The 21,600-nt window shown below is 36.0% G+C and overlaps 4 protein-coding genes across 5 annotated transcripts in view; all 4 read left to right on the forward strand.

Moving 5' to 3' along the window:
• Positions 1–20,610, forward strand: part of LOC139124174 (uncharacterized) — a 28,300-nt gene extending 7,690 nt beyond the window's left edge. Inside the window, exon 5 of one of the 2 annotated variants that reach the window (XM_070690315.1) lies at positions 20,465–20,610. The gene's annotated coding sequence lies outside the window, so the exon portion shown is untranslated. Of the gene's footprint in view, positions 1–9,998; positions 10,124–20,464 lie in introns of those variants that run through there. The other variant, XM_070690316.1, reaches the window with a different exon arrangement.
• LOC139123735 (E3 ubiquitin-protein ligase TRIM56-like) lies at positions 1,911–2,540 on the forward strand. The gene has a single exon (XM_070689889.1). The coding sequence runs from the start codon at positions 1,911–1,913 to the stop codon at positions 2,538–2,540; it is 630 nt and encodes a 209-aa protein (XP_070545990.1).
• Positions 2,537–15,332, forward strand: LOC139123736 (tripartite motif-containing protein 2-like). Its single transcript, XM_070689890.1, has 6 exons — positions 2,537–3,339; positions 3,525–3,970; positions 10,913–10,928; positions 11,451–11,541; positions 14,146–14,274; positions 15,276–15,332. The coding sequence occupies exons 1-6, from the start codon at positions 2,537–2,539 to the stop codon at positions 15,330–15,332; spliced, it is 1,542 nt and encodes a 513-aa protein (XP_070545991.1).
• On the forward strand, positions 16,256–17,302 carry LOC139123737 (E3 ubiquitin-protein ligase TRIM56-like). Its single transcript, XM_070689891.1, has one exon. It carries the CDS (start codon positions 16,256–16,258, stop codon positions 17,300–17,302), a length of 1,047 nt encoding a protein of 348 aa, XP_070545992.1.
• Positions 20,611–21,600: the final 990 nt, after the last annotated feature.

Here is a 21,600-nt window from a genome sequence, read left to right on the forward strand (position 1 = left end):
TGGGCAATACTATTCTCAACTGGGGGTACAGTTTCTAGTCGTAATGTTTTTCATTGTGTCCGGGATATAAAACCTTTCCTTTTCATAATTTTACTTTGATTAACACTAGTACACATCTTGTCAGCGATTAAACATGTTTCAAGTTTAAATGTTAAATTCTGGTCTCGAGCCCTCTTGTTCGACCAAACTGAAATTACCCCTCCCACTTTGGCTCGTCCAGTGGGTGTAGCAAGGGTCGTGCCATCGTCTAGGAAACGGAGGGTGCATTAATTGTTGCATTTCGATGCACATTTTGATTATATTCAGAAGATTTTGTGGCAAAAACTCAGATAGAGAAGCATTAATATTCACATCTCACTTATTCAAGACTGGCTGAGAGCAGCACTTCCATTCAGTTAACATCATTACGCCATTTATTATGCCAAGAAAGATGAAGCCAAGACATTTTGCCCTCCCTGGTCTCAGCCAGAAATGGTTATACCTTACAGAGTTTTTTCCCACGGAATGAAAACAAATGTACTTGGGCTGAGGCCCAAGTACAATAATGAAGTGAGGTCAGACATGAAGGCTTCATTGACTGAAGCAGGTGAGTTGCGTACATCTTTGCCACAGGAACAACTATATTATAATTGGAAAGGATTTTGGACTTGTCGATCATGGCATTGATGAACAAAACTACTGGTTATATAACAGAATCCGAACTAATTTTGGAATTCTTAAGTCTGACATAACGCCACTCTTACTTCTATGCATATTATGTCATGAGTGTATGTTGGTAGGAGGTGTACCAGTATGACCCAAAATTTAAATTTGTAATCCTAGAATTTGTGCCTCACTGTTCTAAAAGTATGTGATCAATGAAATTCAGCTGAACTTTCTGGGGATCACATTACTGTGTCAAAAAATCAGCTGATTTTTTCAGCTGATTTTTCAACGGCTGAAAAATTCTGCTGAATATTACTTTATTAACAGAACAGAACATTATCAGCTGGCTTTTTAGATGTTATTTAAAAAATCAGCTGCATATCTTGTTTTTCGACCAAAAATTCTCTGATTTTTTAGAGAATTTTAGAAAATTCCATTCTGCTAAATATTTCCACCAATTTATATTCAGCAGCTGCTGATTTTTTACTGAATTGCTGTGTTCTCCTGAAAAATCAGCGGGATTTTTTACTGAACAATATGTTCATCCAAAAAAATCAGCTGAATTTTTTACTGAATATGAATTTTCAATTGGAATTTTTTTGGATATGAAATATCTTAACTAGAAAGTTATGGTACAATTATATTCAGTATTATAGAAACATCTGTTAGCCACTGTAAATTTTATCCAAAGCTCTTTAATCAGTGAATATTTCTGTAATCAAGGCATTTTCTTGAGTGAGTGGAGAGTCAATCTTGTGTCCACCATACTGCCCCTAGGGTTCTGTATAAAAGTTCAGCTTAGGGTTTTGTACAACAGCTGTAATGCCATCATTTAAACTCCTGTGCGGACTTAATTCAAAAATCTAGCAACATATTTATATAATGATTGCAATTTCAAAAGAAGACAAAAGACAGAAACGCCTCATAATCTTTTTAACACCTCAGTTAATTGCGATCCCGGGCCTTTTCGAGCCGAGGTGTAACAGACCTAAGAACAGGTCTTTGACAGCACTCTAGTCAAATGACCTTTAAACCTAAGTCACATGACAGCATTCGATGGAATCGTCTGATCAAGAAGTAGGTCATCCAGGGCTCCATAAGTTAGTGGATATTGTTAGTATAGGATTTGCATATAGGTTCAGAACTTTAGCCATTCATAAGTCACATGACAACATTTACGGTATCTGCAATATCATTCTTAGGGTCCCTATCTGCTATGAGCTCTGTACCTGTCTCAAGTTGGTTTACTAACACACCTATGCACAATGGCTGCTGCTCCTGAACGTAAAGTTTTGGAAGAAATTGGTGAAGATTTCCTGTGTTGTACCATCTGTCTGGAGCAATTCAAGTCTCCTAAAATTCTACCATGTCTGCATACATTCTGTGAGCAGTGTTTAGTCACACTGGTTGAGAAGACTGGATCTCTAAACTGTCCAGAATGTCGACAGCAATATCAGCTTCCTGTTGGAGGAGTGCCAGCGATAAAAGGCAACTTCTTTATGAGAAATCTAATCGAGATATTCAAGCAACGACTGGAGTCTATGCAAGGAACTGACATCAAATGTGAAGGCTGCCAACAGAATACAGCCACTCACAGGTGTGTGGACTGTAGATATTATCTTTGTGACACCTGTTCGGAAGCCCATAGAAATCTGCCACTCACACGGACACATCAACTAATGACCATTGGAGAATATGAAACTGCAAAGTCAACCAGTCCTGTGACACTTCAAGCAGTGGAATATTGCAGTGTTCATCCAAAGAATGAAATTGAATTCTACTGTGAAACCTGTCAGGTACCTGTCTGTACAAACTGCACCATAGTCAAACATCGTATACCAGAACATGTACACAGAGACTTGAAAGATGCAGCAGATGAGTATCTTACAGAATGAAAGCCATGGTTGACAAACTGAAAGTGAAAGAACAGGAAGCTGAAAAGAAAAAAACCCATGCCAAGCAGATACACAGTGATCTTACAGAGCAGTGCAGCAGAGAAGAAAGGAAGGTGAGAATGAAAGCAGAAGAAATCATCAAGAAAATAAAGAGAGAAGAGCAGAGACTGATAGATGAACTGAAAAACAATTACAAAATGAAAATTAAAAGAGCAGCTGTTGATATTGATGAGATGGAATTAAAACATGGTAACATTAAGAGTGCATGCAGTTACATAGAGACACTGATGCATCATGGGAATGCTGCTCAACTTCTCTCCACAAAGGGTGATGTTGGTACCTGCGTCAAGCAACTTATCACCATGGAAACTACTGTAGACACCAATCATGAAGACTTAACATTCACACCAAGTGATCAATACAGTAAGCCTGGAATTCTTGGAATACTAAAATCTGATGTGCGTATATCAAAGTGCATGGTTGAAAACATTCCAAAACAACTCTGGAAAGGTGACTCTGCAGACATACTGATCACAACCAGAGATTCCACAGGAAAACAAGTCATCCCAAAACAACCAGTGGAAGCCAAGGTAAGAAAACCTGATGCATCATGGGAAGACATCAATGTAGCTAATAACAGAGATGGAACACACAGAGTTACAGTGGCTGCACAATTGGATGGAAAATATCAAGTTACCATGACAATAGGAGATCAACCAATACCAGGCTGTCCTGTCATCATACCTGTCATCAAAGGATTGGTGAAGACCATTGGCAGTCAAGGAAGTGCTGAGGGACAGTACAGCCATCCCAGAGTGTGGCCATAAACAAAGACAGAGACATTGTCACTGCTGACAAAGACAATAATAGGTTGCAGATAACCACCAGAGAGGGAACATTTAAGAAACTTTTAAAATTCAAACAGTTTAAGAAGCCTTTCACACCATGTGATATAGCTATATCAAGTGATAATACACACTATAGTTTAGATGACAACAATAAGCAAGTAGTTGTCAGTGATGAGAATGGACATGTCATCAGATACTTTGGACAAAATGAGTTGAAAAATCCATATGGTATTGGGATTAGTCCTGTAGATGGCAATGTCTATGTGACAGACTGGGATGGGCATTGTGTCAGGGTTTATACACAACATGGCAAATACCTGAGGTCATTTGGGTCAGAAGGTAAAGGTCAAGGGCAATTCAATAGTCCCTGGGGTGTAGTCATAGCAACTACTGGAATGGTATTTGTAGCAGACTACAATAACCAGCGTATCCAGGTATTCAATGCACATGACCAGTATTTGTATTCCTTTGATTGTCAGAGTGGGGATGGTGGGATGAGATCCCCAACAGGAATAGCAATTGAAAATGATAAATATGTCTATGTTATTGCGACTGCTAGTGTACTGAAGTTTGAGAGTAGAGGTAAGTTTGTTTGTCGTATTGATAGTGATAGTGATGGGCTGACAACCCCTCTGGTATAGCACTGACAGATGATGTACCTTGCAGGGTGGTTGTAGCTGATACCAACAACCACTGCATCAAAGTGTTTGTACAGTGATAACATCACAAAAAATTGTACCAGACTGTGTTTTTTTATTGATATCAGTCAAATTATGGGACAAAGAGCCACTGACAGGATTACAAATAATACAATCAATGACATGTTAAATGTACACGTATGCATGTATGTTGCAGAACAAGGAAAAATGTTGTATTTCTGTAGACTGTGATTCAGCTTCTCTTGCCATAGACATGTATAATTCACATAGCAAAGGGAAGATACAGAGTATTGTATTTTTGTAATCAATTAGCAATTTAAGGTCGTGGAAAAGTATTGAAACTTAGGTTTTCTAGGTTTAAAAGGGGCAGCAAACTGTGCCTAACTTCAAAGGAGAAAAAAGGACTAACATCACACAAACAGTGAATGTCAATGACAACTAATTATAGAATCAGGGATTAAGGTCTGCCCCTGTAAAGCAATTCAATGTGAAAGAATTTATGCGTTGACTTCAGATTGTCATAAAGTTATTCTACTTTCGCATTGTCGGTAAAATATAGAATAAACTTTAGAGGAACTTGTAATATTCTATTTATGATTATCATTTCATGTCTCCCATTGTTTGACAAATATTTTCTTTTTTGATATTTTATCTTATCAGTTTATTGTATTGGGGTTGATTTACAAACATAACTTGTCTTTACATAGAGAGTTCAACGATTATTTGTTTATGTCAATGACTATAGATAAGACATTTATAGAACTATATTTTATGAAGTAGATGTTGATTTTCATGACAGAAGATACTGACTTTAAAGACTAGATTAAAAAAGTATTGATCAGACAGTCATTTTAGAACCAGAATATCTGTCTCTGAATGCACATTTATTTATTTATTTTTATTTATTTATTTATTATTAAACTTCATCACTGGCATACAAAGACAAAGAAGACACAATGACAAACAACGAACTCACCAGGAGTGACACTCAACATTAGAATAAAATGGCCGCCAGTGAAAGGTTGAGACAAACAGGTGACGAGCACCATGCATTAATGCACATAATGTAACTCAACGTGACATGTCTCTGTATTTTAATTTATATGTACTGGTATTGGTGTGGATATAGTCCATAGTTGTGTTCATCAACACTGCATTTTTAGCTCCCATAGCCATATGTATATATGGCAATGGAAGCTATTCTTATAGGCTAGGGAAATGTCTGTCTGTATGTATGTCTGTATGTCTGTATGTCTGTATGTATGTCTGTCTGTATGTCTGTATGTCTGTCCGTCAACATCAAAAACTCCGAAACCCCTGCACATTTCATCTTGATATTTGGTGTGTACATGGATGATGGGCTGTAGATGAGATTTTGTTCAAATGAAGTTGTCATTGCCAAAAATATGCAAATTAAGTGAAAAAATGTAAAAACAGTCAAAATTGAAAATCTCAATAACCACTGAGCAGATTACATGAAAAATTAGCATGTAAGTACTTTGGGTTGACCAGAAATAATTGTGCTTTTTTTGATTTTTGATATTGTTGAAAATATACAAATTAGTGCCAAAAAAGGCGTTTTTGGTAAAAAATCTTCTTCTTCATGAACCGCTGGTCAGACAGCTTTGATATTTGGTATACAGGTCCCTAGGGATAACTCAAATTGGATTTGTTCAAATTGTGATGAAATATGCAAATCTGTATTTTTAAGGAATTTTTTTGTCATTTTTGGTCAAAAATTTATTTCATCAAAACCGCTCGTCTGACAGCTTTGATATTTGGTATACAGGTCCCTAGGGATAACCCAATTTGGATTTGTTCAAATTGTGATGAAATATGCAAATCTGTATTTTTAAGGAATTTTTTTGTCATTTTTGGTCAAAAATTTATTTCATCAAAACCGCTTGTCTGACAGCTTTGATATTTGGTATACAGGTTCCTACAGATAAACTAAATATGATATATAGAATATATGATGAAATCTGCAATTTTGTATTTTTGGTGCAATTTTTGACATTTTTGGTCAAAAAATGTGTTTCTCAAAAACTACTTGTCTGATGCCTTTGATATTTGGTATACAGGTTCCTGGGGGTTCTCCTAGTGTGATATAGTGAAATTGGATGAAATCTTCAATTTTTGTATTTTTGGGTCAATTTTTGCCATTTTTGGTCAAAATATTTGTTTCTCAAAAGTTACTCATGTGATAGCTTTGATATTTTGTATACATTTTTATACATAATTATGATGAAATCGTCAATTTTGTATTTTTGCAGCTAATGTTGCCATTTTAGGTCAGGCCATCCTGAAATGAGCTATCAAAGATCTCAACCATCTTCATCAATACATATGTCACAAAAAGTTGCTCTCTACATAACACAGCAGAGCTCTGTCGACTATTGGGTCGCTTGTTTTTTTCAAAACCGCTGGTCAGACAGCTTTAATATTTGGTTAACAGGTCCCTAGGATGACCTTAGTGAGATGATTTCATACAGTCAGGAAATACTTAATTTTGTATCCATGTCTATAGTAGCTTCAGGGACATTGGCCCTATGTTTAAGATAATGTTGTGATTCAGTAAGCATTTGAAATGGTAAACTGTATTTGGTGTTGAAATGTGGTAAAAAATAATGAGAAAACATAGCTGAGGTGATTTCAGCAGGTTTGGTTTCCAACAAATATATTCAAAGTTTTTTTTCAATGTTAAAGAGTGATGGAGGGGGGGGGGGGGGGGTCCTGGCAGATTTTGAAAAAAATCCAAACAAATGTCAATAAAAAAATCAGCCACAGAAGGTTTGTCAAAAAGAAAAGGTGGGATAGTGGGAAAAAAAGAATGTACAGTGTATCGGATAAAAAAGATGTTCCTCATCAATCTTTGTTTTGTGTGCCATTAAACATGCAGTGTATTTTAGTTTAGGATGTCAATCAAGTTAGGTAAGGATTTGAAAGGAATAGTTAAGTTCACCACAGTTTAACTTTATCTCTTGTGTCATCATCCTTGTGTAATTGGTTAAGTTTGTAAGTTGCTCCAGATGTGGATATACCAGCTGTTCTGGAAGAAAACAATGTTTACTTTTCCCTATAGGGTTTCTGAGTTAATGATTGCATGTTGAAATCTCTCCATGTATCTGGTGCATGGGCAAAATGTAAATATTGGTTGCATGTTATGTATTTCAGTCAATGTCAAATATTGTAAATGAAAAATCAAGAACAGTTTGCTGTGTGCTTGTAAAAGATAACATGTATGTCAATTAAATTATATAAATAATTAAATATTAAATATTAAATTTAATTATGTCAATTAAATATTAAAACTGCCTTGCAGTTTGATTGTCTTAAAAATTATCACAGAAGTAGAAAACGAAAAGAAACTAATCAAATTGCTGTAACATATTCACCCTCAGTGTCTGCAGGCCTATACTTAACTATTTTATCATTACATTCAGTTTTTGTTATATCTTTATCACTCTTCATGGGCCAAGCACACTTGGGGTCAATGTCATCACTCTGTGCCAGTCTGTGAATGTCAGTCTGTCTGTATTTAGGCCCATGTTTCATACAATTGATGGTTTGTTTTGATAACTATATTTGGTACATAGGGATAACCTAGCAATACAATTTTTTTGACAAAATGTGACATGACTTCGGTGACCTTTGACCTCAAATATACATATTTGTCCATAACTCAGTAACCACAAGTGCTACACCCTTCATGTATAGTATGATGGGACACCTTATGATGCCACATATTGTACCTCATTAATTATGTGCATATCTAATTTTGAGCAAGCCAATAGAGCCAGAGGTCTGATTTTTGATATATAGGGATAACTATAGGAGAGAATTTTTTTTGACAAATGTAATGTGACCTCGGTGCCCTTTGACCTCAAATATACATATTTGTCCATAACTCAGTAACCACAAGTGCTACACCCTTCATATCTGGTATGATTGGACACCTTATGATGCCACATACTGTAGCTCATTAATTATGCACATATCTCATTCTGAGCAAGCCAATAGAGCTGGATGTCTGATTTTTGGTATATAGGGATAACTATAGGAGAGAATTTTTTGACCAAATGTCATGTGACCTTGATGACCTTTTACCTAAAATATATGTTTATGTCAATAAATAAGTAACTACAAGTGCTATGTCCTTTGTATTTAGTAGGATGGGAGACCTTATGACAACACATGCTTTACCTCATTAATTTTGCACACATCTAATTCTGGGCAAGTGAATAGAGCTAGAGGTCTGATTTTTTGGCATATAGGGATTAATTAGCAATATAATTTTTTTTCAAAATGTCATGTAACCTCAATGACCTTTGACCTTGATTATACATATATATGCATATCTCAGTAACCACAAGTTCTATACCCTCCAATTTTGATAGGATATTAGACCTTAAGATGTCACATCTTGTACCTCATTTATTATGCACATATGTATTTCTTGGCTGGCCAATACTGCTAGAGGTCTGATCTTTTTTCCCAATTTAGAACCATAACTTAGACATGCCTCATGTGTTTCAAATTGGGAACAACGACATAGACCTATTTGCCCATAGATCTCAACATATACACTCCAGTGATACTTCTTAATGACCACATTTCCCTGCCCCATCAAGACTAATACTCCTATTACAAGTGGGGACTGTCATTGTCAATGACTTGTTTAGTTAATGGTTGTATCACAGTATACGATATTTCTAATTCTGTATTTTTTCCATTTTATATTCTGAATAAATACATTAAAACATATTTCACTGTCTCCAGTACATTACATTTAAGTATTTTCACTTCATGCACTTTATCCCTTTCACACATGTTCAAATATCTGACCAGAGAACAAACACTAAATAGTCCAGGATGGGAGCTACAGTGTCATTGACGCTATTTTTAGTCACACTAAAGATGAACTTTGACCCATCACAATGCTGAGAGTGAAAATAGAGGGAGACTGACTGAAGAATTACAAAATGATGCAAAAGTTTTGCTACAGGTGTTTGAGTTCATGTAAACCCAACATCATGAAGTCAAAAAGTAAATGTTTACCAATGATCATTGCATTCAAACTGGGCTGGTACTTGTTCATTGACACTGTAGCTTATTGATAATTGCACAGACAATCAGCCAGCACTGACATTGTAACTCTTATTTCTCTTTTTTGACTAGGTATATTCATTGTCCATATTCTTTTAATTTGTGTGTGATATAGACTTGTCAATATTACAGTAATGGTTGCAAGATGTTACAGAAAAATAAATTAGAATTTTTTGTAAAATAAAAACTGGTGTACCTCCCTTCTATCTCCATCATACACATCATTCATGTTTCTAAGTTCTTCTGTACAGCCTTTGCAATTCCTACAGTGTAACCATGCAGCAGCATCTTCAAACTTACTGGTGATACAGAAGGACATGATGCTTATGTTTGAAGGATGTTTGTTTTCGTAAGCAAATTCCAAAGTAACTCAAAAGATGTCACTTTGTCGGCCAGTGAGCAGAGGAAATATGGCTTGATGGGTCATTGTCAACAGGCAAAGACCATATTTTGCAAAAACAAATAGACTTAGCAGTAGTGAGATGTGGGAAATAAAGCAGGCTTTAATCAGAATTTTATGGCAACTTGATTCTTTGTGTTTGGGGGGGGGGGGGGGGTTTTGACAAAATGACCAGCCTTTCACCAATTTTTGCTTGCTATCTCTCCTAATCCAAATTGGTCTTATTTAGGGAAAAAACTTCAGTTTTCACTTCCTTCCCAGGCCATGTGTTAATTACATTTAGCCACCTTTTCAATAAATATTTAAACTTCTCACATTCTTTTCCGGTAAAGGTAGAACAAATGATCATTTTCTCACCAGCAAAATTTTAGTTTCAGACCTTTGTACTTACAATTGTAAATTTTATTATCACGATATCCATTGTCTTTGAAATTGAACCACTCAGTTTGCAGACATTCAAAAGGAAGAAGCAATGTATGCTGGGAATTTACTCATAGTTCTTTGTACAGATGAGTTGGATCTGCTTGAAGATGTTCATCAAGCAAAGACCATGGACTGTCTGCCACTATTAGTACCATAGGTAAAATATTCCAGAATTTGAATTAACCAGTCATTCTATTTGTATTGTAGTTTATGAATGAACCAATCACCTTGCTGCATAGAAGCTCTACATTGTTAATTGAATTTTTTGTACAGCTAAGAGTTTTGGCCAATTAAAAGTCATTGTGTAATGTGCTGTTACAGTAATGTACCATGTACGGTATGTATTGCAACTTATTTTATAGGGAGTGAAAATATTACCGAGTTGTGTTGAGGATGGACTGCGCCATAAGGCCAAATTGAGACAGAATGTTTCTGGAGTCGGTGTAGGTGCACTTGACAGGGGGGATAAAGCTGGTGGTCAGAAGCACTTTCTGCACACCGGAAAACGTTGAATCAATCTCCATTCAGTAACCATGTATGAAAATGTGTGTGTATTTGTTTAGTGTTTTTACCTGGCAATCGCTCCTGATTTCGTAGACCTGATTAGTGGATTTCAACTACCCAGGGTTACCCAGGATTACTATAAATAAGGTTGTCACATTCTACCTGTGTTCAATAATCATGGTAGTAGTCATGGCGACTTGTGCAGTAGTTATGGCAACTTGTACTGTAGTAACGGTAAATTGTAACAACAGGCACACCTTAAGATCACATGGCTCAATCTGTATTATATGAACAATCAGGATTCTTAAGGGGACTCCCTACCATTATGAACCACCTTGACCCCCCTTAGGATAATAATGATATGTAAACTGTACAGTGCAGGTCCAAGCATCAGTCTTGACCAACAAGATACCATGTTCTCACTCTTTCCAGACTTCTCTTTTGTCACGTACTTTATAGTACGGTAGAATACATTTTTTGAAAAATGGATATTAAGAGTGTCAAATTTTGAGAAAATTTGCTGGTCTGCTGTTTGTGCAAATTCATTTTCAAAATTATTTAAAATTGCAGAATTAATTATTCCACATAAATTTAACACAATTTGTTAAATTCTGTCGTACAAGTTGACAAGTCAATAATTTAAATAAATAAAGTAGACAAAATTTACTGATATTTAAATTGCAAAAATATTTTAATTAGTGTGAATTTAAGCCAAAAGTAATAAGTCATTTCAGATCATTTTCAAAGAACAGTAATTTTTGCCTAAATGTCAGTTTCGACATTCTTGCACTAACAGGACAATTTAGCGAACTGCCCCACTACCTGAACCACCCATCAATATTTAAAAATGCAGTCTTTATGAAGCATTGTTCCAAACCAAGATAAATTATTTCTACATTTTCAAAGGAAACCTGCTGTAGATTTGAATTGTGAAATTTAAAATTAACTTTTACATTCTCTTTTCCATCAGTCTGCCAGACTGGATTGTCAAGGTGAAGAATGTATCAAATTTCTCAACTTTAGTTGTCACGGGAACAAATGGTACCATGGAATTATTCCAGGTAAATATATTTCATCTTATACTTATTGCAGAATTAATCTAGGGTATAAATTGTCAGACCTTAGTATTTATTGCTTGTCTATCCCCTATATTCTCCACAGAACAATTAAACAGTATGCGCCTCAAAAGTGAAACAGACTTAAATTTTTGCTCAAACTTTCCCATACCTGTACTTGGTGGATCACAATGGAACAGTTTGGAACTTGAGTTCTCCATAACCTGTAGAATACCATTCTGAAGAAATACCCTTATGAGGTACGTCTTGTGTGCATGTGTGTCAATATACACACGAATTAGACAGAAGATTTTGTACCATACAATTTGCAGTACATGCAGTCTATTGTACCTAGGGTATTCAGACTTTATTTACCAGCTTGTATGTGTCAATGTATGGTATCAAGGAAACTACCCTGTACAAGTGTCCTGTAAGAGAAAACTGACAAGACACTGGACGTAGGTAGCTGTGATTATATACGCAGCGGTGCTGGAGCTTATCGTTCATGCTCAGGTCAAGGGTCACCACCATAGAACCGCTGCAAGCCAACCCCATAGAGTTTTGATAGTTTACTACGCCACCGATAGGTGTCGGTAGCTCACAAATAATGAAATGTAAAAGTCTTTGAATAAATCAACTTATACCAACTTCATCATTGACTATTTATGACTCATTCTCTACTCCTGCTAACTTCCTTGACAATAAGAACATATTTTCAACCATTTTGCCATAAGGCGTCGATGATTTTATGCGATGTTTGCCCTCTCACGTAAAACATATGGAATAAGTAGTGGAGGTCAAAAGTTCAAGTTCGAGCTGAAGCCAAAAAAACTGTTGAAAATGCATGTTGTCACTGTCAAAATAATTAGCAGGAGTAGAGATGAGTAGGAGATGAGTCGTAGATAGTCAGTGATAAAGTAGGTAAAGATTGATTTATTCAAAGAGATACCTTTTTCATTATTTTGTGAGCTAAATCAGTGACACCGATCGGTGCCGTAGTAAGCTACCATACAAGTCTATGAGGTGGCTCACAGTTCTGTGGCACTGACCCTTGACCTGAGCACGATCGATAAGCCACAGCACTGCTGCTAATCACAGCTATGACAAGGGATGGCCCTTTGTGCTGTAAAAAATATATGTCATTAAAGGGACAAAGTCGCCATTTTTCATGAATTTTGTTTGATACAAGATACTATACTTATATTGTTGGACATGTTGAAAGATACTGAATAATGAGTGACCATGCATATATTCGACCCCAGTTTTAGACACAATTAATGAAACAATCATTACCATTAATTAATTTTCGCTATGGTTTCATTTAATTTGTCTAAAACCGGGGTCGAATATATGCATGATCACCCATTCATTCAGTATCTTTCAACATGTCAAACAATATACCGTAAGTAGTATCTCGCATCAAACAAAATTCATGAAAAATGGCCGACTTTGTCCCTTTAATCATTTGTCTATGCACTGTATCTGGTATTTTGAATACAATGTACATACAGAACAATGCAGTGAATACACGTATGGTAAATTGTATCCATATTATGAATATTATCTACACTTTATGCATTGTGTATTGATCAGTTCTAAATACTTTGTAGCATTCCTCTGATGAACTGTCACATCTCCATCTCAATAAGAGTCAGTGATACACAGAAATTTAGAAATTTTCAAATATTCCTATGAGATAGAGCTGAATGTGTGCCTTCTAAATTAACTGGATGTTGCATTGACTCAACAATATTTGCTTTCTCCGAAGGAAATTGAACTTGTGGTCGAATGCACCTCAGGGACAGATATTCAGACTCTCAAATTCTCACGATGCTTTTCTGGTCTACTGGTCGGGCTCATGTAAAAGCTCTGGGAGTAAGAAATAATTTCACGATCTTGTTTTTTTGAGAATTGAAAATTTTATTTTTCCATAGCGTTAACACATGGATGGCGGCAATTTGAATTTCAAATATCAGTAAATGTAGGGCAATTTGTTTCTTAGTATTATCAGGTGCCACTAAATGCATAGTGACACCTGACTTTTATAGAGTTGTTAACCTTTTGAGCGCCAAAGTCAATTTTTATCGCCTATATCAAAATGTACACCCAGTGCAGTCAATTTTTTTTCTAATTTTTGCTAAAATTTTGATAAAAATCTGAAGCCAATAAAATGTGATGTTCATTTGGTCCAAAATTGCCAAAAATATTGCGAAAAAAAATTCACAAAATTGGTAAAATGTTGCACACTATAATTTTGGTGGGAAAAATTACAGCGCTCAAAGGGTTAAGAGAATAGTTGAAAGTGTTATTGAAGAAAGTTTGACCAAAAGTTGAAGTCTTTCACTTACAAGGTATGTTATATAGAGCTGACTTAAGGAAAATTAATCTCTGTGCAGTCACAGGCTAAACTGTACCACCGTACATGTAAGAACTACAATCATGGATATGCAACTTCAACTCTGCTTCTTCCACTCAGTGTTACAAATATACTGACTTGATCTTTCAACATTACACTCTTAGCAAGTATATATATCTATAATACCACAAAAAAAATTATATCAGCCATAGTAACAGATAAAACGACAGAGTTTATTATCTGTGTCAATGCAGGAGGTGGTTGAAGATAGAATTTCCCATGAAGCCTTGCTCCATGATGCCTACCCTGAAAACCACCTGGAGACATTTGTTGGCAGGAAGGCCATCTTGAATGCATGGATTCAATCCAGGCTTGCAGGCAGGGTATGCTTGTTATCCATGGGAAAGGTCCAATATGAAAATTTCTGTACTTAGCAAGAGCAACAGACAAAACTTCATAATTGCAGCCACAATGTCATCTGTCTTATAAATATTCAGCAATAATTCAGCTGTATACACTTTCACCTTTCATGTTTGAATTTTAGCATGTGTATAACTGGTCAATCTAGGTGATTTTCAGCAGAATAGTTCGAATTAGTCACAACTCTCTTGCCTCTGACTACTGCACATGTTCAGTCAAAGTGGCAAAGATCATTGTCTGTTGCTCTTGCTAAGTACAGAAATTTTCATATTGGACCTTTTTACACTGATCATCTGGTGACCTTACTGGTTATGTCCCCAGCATTTAGAACACCCTTGTAATATGCTTCTTTCTGTTGGTATCTCTGCTCTGAAGCCACAAGTCACGAATCATCCTAAGGCTAAGTCATAAAATTTATTCCCATTTTTTTTCAGGCTGCTTTGGCCAGATAGTGTGCAGAGAAGTTCTCTGACTCACACCATGTGATGGCGCACTTGCACTGCCTGGTTGTGTATGTACATGTACCAATGTTGTTGCCATAAGCTGCAATGAGGATTCAGTTTATCAGTACAGGTACCAAACTATGTCAAGTAAGGAAACTAATTTGTTTACTTGAAATTTCTTATTATTTTTATAACTTTTACTCATTTGATATACACATCATGGTTTCAAATCATTTGTCATCAGAAGATCTTCAAAGTTCATCATTATTAACAGACTGAATAATATGATGTCAAATTTTCATAGATTCAGGATGTGAAATATATGTCTGTCTGATTCCTGTGATATTACTGTAAAGTTCCTCATTGAAGCTGCATTATCAATAGATTTTAAGTTAATTAATTTTTTTTTTGTTAAGGTTTGTGTTTTACCATTGTTGATACAGATAGAAGCTACCCCCTTTCTTGTAGCAGTCAACATGATACAATAAGATCAAACATGCAGGTGTCATTCACGCTTACAGGAGCAACAACAATTGGAAAGGATTTTAGCCTTGTCAATTGTGGCATTGGATGAATGAAACTGCTGTGTGTGTGCATGTTTGTGTGTAAACATACACACATATTCAGCAGTTTCATATGTGTGTGTATTTTTGGGAATAAGTCATTACGGAATACATGACTTGCCTAAAACTGCTTGCATCATGCGTTTGTTTAATATGATTTTAATGAAAATCAAGCTTGTATTCCAGGTAAACTACTTCATAAGAATTTTTAAAATTTTCAAATTAAATTAGATAAATCGATGAGAGGAACTTTACCCTTGATGAAATCAATCTGAGGATGCTTCCCATTATGTTCATTCCAATTTCCACAAAATATTATCTTATAGTGTGTCATATGAGTCATGGCATATTAGTACTCAGTCACTGCAAATATGCTTACCGGTATAGCTACCATACCTATCAGTCATATATCCATGGATCACTGAATAACACTTTTTGGCAACATTTAATAGAAATAAACCTGCTATTTGCTGACATACATACAGTAGTATTCAAAGTTCTTTAATCAGTTAATGTGTAATCAACGCACTCTCTTAAATCATTTGGGAGTCAATCTTGTGTACAGCATACTGCTCTTAGGGTTCTTTATAAAGTTCAGCTTAGGATTCTATACAAGATCTGTAATGCTATCATTTAACAGACCTAACTAGTAGGAAATCCGTACAGGTCCTTGACAGTATTCTTGTCAAAATGACCCTTGTCCTTGGTCACGGGATAACAGCATTCAATGGAATGAATCGTCTGATCAAGAAGTAGGTCATCCAGGGCTCCATAAGTTAGTGAATATTGTTAATATAGGATTTGCATAGGTTCAGAACTTTAGCCATTCATAAGTCACATGACAACATTTACAGTATCTGCAATATCAGTCTGAGGGTCCTTATCTGCTATCAGCTCTGTACCTGTCTCAAGTTGGTTTACTGACACACCTATGCACAATGGCTGCTGCTCCTGAACGTAAAGTTTTGGAAGAAATTGGTGAAGATTTCCTGTGTTGTACCATCTGTCTGGAGCAGTTCAAGTCTCCTAAAATTCTACCATGTCTGCATACATTCTGTGAGCAGTGTTTAGTCACACTGGTTGAGAAGACTGGATCTCTAAACTGTCCAGAATGTCGACAGCAATATCAGCTTCCTGTTGGAGGAGTGCCAGCGATAAAAGGCAACTTCTTTATGAGCAATCTGGTTGAGATATTCAAGCAACGACTGGAGTCTATGCAGGGAACTGAGATCAGGTGTGGAGGTTGCACAAAGAACACAGCCACTCACAGGTGTATGGACTGCAGACATTATCTTTGTAACAACTGTGTTACAGTACATCGAAATCTACCATTTACGCAGACACATCAACTGATGACCATCCAAGAATATGAAACAGCAAAGTCAACCAATGTAGTAACACTACAAGCAGTGGAATATTGCAGTCTCCATAGAAAGAATGAAATCGAATTCTACTGTCAAACCTGTCAGGTACCTGTCTGTACAAACTGCACCATTGTCAAACACCGCATACCAGAACATGTACACAGAGACTTGAAAGATGCAGCAGATGAGTATCAAACAGAATTGAAAGCCATGGTTGACAAACTGAAAGTGAAAGAACAGGAAGCTGAAAAGAACAAAACCCTGGCCAAGCAGATACACCATGATCTTACAGAGCAATGCAGCAGTGAAGAAAGGAAGGTGAGAATGAAAGCAGAAGAAATCATCAAGAAAATAAAGAGAGAAGAGCAGAGACTGATAGATGAACTGAAAAACACTTACAAAATGAAAATTAAAAGAGCAGCTGTTGATATTGATGAGATGGAATTTAAACATGGTAACATTAAGAGTGCATGCAGTTACATAGAGACACTGATGCATCATGGGAATGCTGCTCAACTTCTCTCCACAAAGGGTGATGTTGGTACCTGCGTCAAGCAACTTATCACCATGGAAACTACTGTAGACACCAATCATGAAGACTTAACATTCACACCAGAGTGATCAATACAGTAAGCCTGGAATTCTTGGAATACTGAAATCTGATGTGTTTATATCAAAGTGTACGGTTAAAAACATTCCAAAACAATTCTGGAAAGGTGACTCTGCAGACCTAGTGATCACAACCAGAGATTCTGCAGGAAACCAAGTCATCCAAAACAACAAGTGAAAGCCAAGGTAAGAAAACCTGATGCATCATGGGAAGACATCCATGTAGCCGATAACAGAGATGGTACACACAGAGTTACAGTGGCTGGACAATTGGATGGAAAATATCAAGTTACCATGACAATAGGAGATCAACCAATACCAGGCTGTCCTGTCATCATACCTGTCATCAAAGGATTGGTGAAGACCATTGGCAGTCAAGGAAGTGCTGAGGGACAGTACAACGAACCCTGGAGTGTGGCCATAAACAAAGACAGAGACATTGTCACTGCAGACTATGGCAATAATAGGTTGCAGATAACTACCAGAGAGGGAACATTTAAGAAAATTTTAAAATTCAAACAATTTGCGAAGCCTTTCTTACCATGTGATATAGCTATATCAAGTGATAACACACACTATAGTTTAGATAACAGCAATAAGCAAGTAACTGTTAGTGATGAGAATGGACATGTCATCAGATACTTTGGACAAAATGAGTTGAAAAATCCATATGGTATTGGGATTAGTCCTGTAGATGGCAATGTCTATGTGACAGATGATGGTGGGGATTGTGTCAGGGTTTATACACAGCATTGCAAATACCTTAGATCATTTGGGTCAGGAGGTAAGGGGAAAGGGCAATTCAGTTTGCCGTGGGGTGTAGTCATTTCAAGTACTGGAATGGTATTTGTAGCAGACAACAATAACCATCGTATCCAAGTATTCAATGCACAGGACCAGTATTTGTATTCCTTTGATTGTTAGAGTGGGGATGGTAAGATCAGATACCCCCATGGAATAATAATTGAAAATGATAAATATGTCTATGTTACTGCACATCCTAGTAGTGTACTGAAGTTTGAGAGTAGTGGTAAGTTTGTTTGCCGTATTGATAGTGATGGTGATGGGCTGAACTATCCCATTGGTATAGCACTGACAGATGATGTACCTTGCAGGGTGGTTGTAGCTGACACTAACAACACTGCATCAAAGTGTTTGTACAGTGAAAGCATTGCAATAAATTATACCAGACTGTGTTGATTGATATATATCAGTCAAATTGCAAGACAAAGAGCCACTGACAAGATTACAAATAATGCAATCATGTAAATGTACATGCATGTATGTTGCAGAACAAGAAAAATGTAGTATTTCAGTAGACTTGGTGATTCATCTCCTTGCCATATATAGACATGTATAATTTGCACAGCAGAGGGAAGATTTAGAGTATTGTATATTTTTATTTGAGTTTGTGGAAAAGTATTGAAACTTTGGTTTTTCCAGGTTTAAAAGGGGCAGCAAACTGTGTCAAACTTCAGAGGAGAAGAAAGGACTAAAATCACACAAACAGTGAATGTCAATAACCTATAATGATAGAAGCAGGGATTGAGGTCTGCCCCTGTGAAGAAATTCAATATGAAAGATTTTATGGCTTGGCTTCAGATTGTCATAAAGTTATTCTACTTTCGCATTGTCGGTAAAATATAGAATAAACTTTAGAGGAAGTTGTAATATTCTATTCATGATTATCATTTCATGTCTTCCATTGTTTGACAAATATTTTCTTTTTTGATATTTTATCTTATCAGTTTATTGTATGGGGGTTGATTTACAAACTTGTCTTTCTTTACTTAGAGAGTTCAACGATTATTTGTTTATGTCAATGACTATAGAAAAGACATTTATAGAACTATATTTTATGAAGTAGATGTTGATTTTCATGACAGATGATACTGACTTTCTAAAAACTAAGACAGTGAAATTTTTGCTTACTCCAAGAGCTTTAAAATGAGAACCCAACAGCAGTAGATCAAAAAAGTATTGATCAGAAAACATTTTAGAATTAGAATATCTGTCTCAGAATGCACAATTGTACCTCAAGCAGAATAATGTAATTCAATGTGACATGTCTGTGTATTTCAATTTATATATAATGGTATTTGTGTGGATATAGTCCATAGTTGTGTTCATCAACACTGCATTTTTAGCCAAACTCAAGATGAACTTTGACCCATCACAATGCCGAGAGTGAAAATAGATGGAGACAAACAGATGAATGGCAAAATGATGCAAACGTTTGCTACAGGAGTTTGATTTCATGTAAACCCAACATCATGAAGTCAAAAATTAAATGTTTATCAATGATCATTGCATTAAAGCTAGACTGAAATTCATGAATCATATCAGTTGTACGTGTTCAACAACACATTAGCTTATTGATAACTGACTGTACAGACAATCAACCTGCATATGTAACTCTTATTTCTCTTTTTTGACTAGGTATATTCATTGTCCATATTCTTTTAATTTGTGTGTGATATAGACTTGTCAATATTACAGTAATGGTTGCAAGATGTTACAGAAAAATAAATTAGAATTGTTTGTAAAATAAACACTGGTGTACCTCCCTTCTATCTCCATCATACATATCATTCATGTTTCTAAGTTCTTCTGTACAGCCTTTGCAATTCTTACAGTGTAACCATGCAGCAGCATCTTCAAACTTACTGGTAACAGAAGGAGATGATGCTTATGTATGAGGACATTTGTTTTCATGAGCAAATTCCAAAGTAAATCAAAAAATGTCACTTTATTAGGCCAGTGAGCAGAGGAAATGTAGTTTGGTGGGTTATTGTCAACAGACAAAGACCATATTTGCAAAACAATAGACTTAATAGCAGTAGTGAGGTGTGGGAAATAAAGCCATAGCTTTAATCAGAATTTTATGGTAACTTGATTCTTTGCACTTTTATTTTTTTTTGACAAAATGACCAGCCTTTCACCAATATTTGCTGGCTGTCTTTCTTAATCAAAATTGGTCTTGTGTAGAGAAAGCAACTTGAGTTTTCAACTTCCTTTTCCGGCCATGTATTAGTTACATATTGCCATCCATTTGAATAAACATTTAAACTTCTCACATTCTTTTCCAGTAAACCAAGGACCAGCAAAATTTTAGTTTAAGACTTTTGTTCTTAAAAGTGTTAATTCTAATATTATGGTATCCATTGTCTTTAGGAATTTAACAACGCAGTTTCCAGACATTCTGAAGGAAGCAGCAGGGTATGCTGGGAGTTTACCCATAGTTCTTTCCATGGATGGCTTTGATCTGCTGGAAGATGTTTGCCAAGCGTAGAACATGGACTGGCTGCCACGATTACTACCTGAGGTAAAATATTCCAGAATTTGAATTTACCAATCATCCTATTGTTGTTTTTGAATGAGGCAATCATGTTGCTGCATAGAAGCTCTACATTATTAATTGAATTTTTTGCACACCTTTAGAGTTTGGCCCAATTAAAAGTCATCGTGTAATGTGCTGTTACAGTAATGTACCTTGTACAGCATGTATTGCAACTTATTTTATAGGGAGTGAAAATATTTCCGAGTTGTGTTGAGGATGGACTGCGCCATAAGGCCAAACTGAAACAGAATGTTTCTGGAGTCGGTGTAGGTGCACTTGACATGAGGGATAAAGCTGGTGGTCCGAAATTCACTTTCTGCACAACGGAAAACGTTGAATCAATCTCCATTCAGTAACCAGGTAAATATGCGTTTATTTGTTCAGTGTTTTTTACCTGGCAATTGCCCTTGATTTCTTAGACCTGATTGGTGGATGTCAAACTACCCAAGGGTTACATGTATGTATAAATAAGGTTGTCACATTCTACCTGAGTTCAATAATCATGGTAGTAGTCATGGCGACTTGTGCAGTAGTTATGGCAACTTGTACTGTAGTAACGGTAAATTGTAACAACAGGCACACCTTAAGATCACTGGCCTCAATCTGTATTATATGAACAATCAGGTTTCTTAAGGGGACTCCCTACCATTATGAACCACCTTGACCCCCCTTAGGATAATAATGATATGTAAACTGTACAGTGCAGGTCCAAGCATCAGTTTGACCAACAAGATACCATGTTATCACTCTTTCCAGACTTGTCCTTTTGTCACTTTATAGTCCGGTAGAATAAAATTTTTTGAAATATGGATATTAAGAGTGTTAAATTTTTAGAAAATTTGCCAGTCTGCTGTTTGAAAATTATTTAAAATTGCAGAATTAATTATTCCACATACATTTAACACAATTTGTTACAATTCTGTTATACAAGATGGTAAGGCAAGACTTGAAGAAACATAGTAGCCAAAAA

The sequence above is a fragment of the Ptychodera flava genome (assembly GCF_041260155.1).
Source record: "Ptychodera flava strain L36383 chromosome 23 unlocalized genomic scaffold, AS_Pfla_20210202 Scaffold_23__1_contigs__length_28996876_pilon, whole genome shotgun sequence".
NCBI classification, from domain to species: Eukaryota; Metazoa; Hemichordata; class Enteropneusta; family Ptychoderidae; genus Ptychodera; species Ptychodera flava.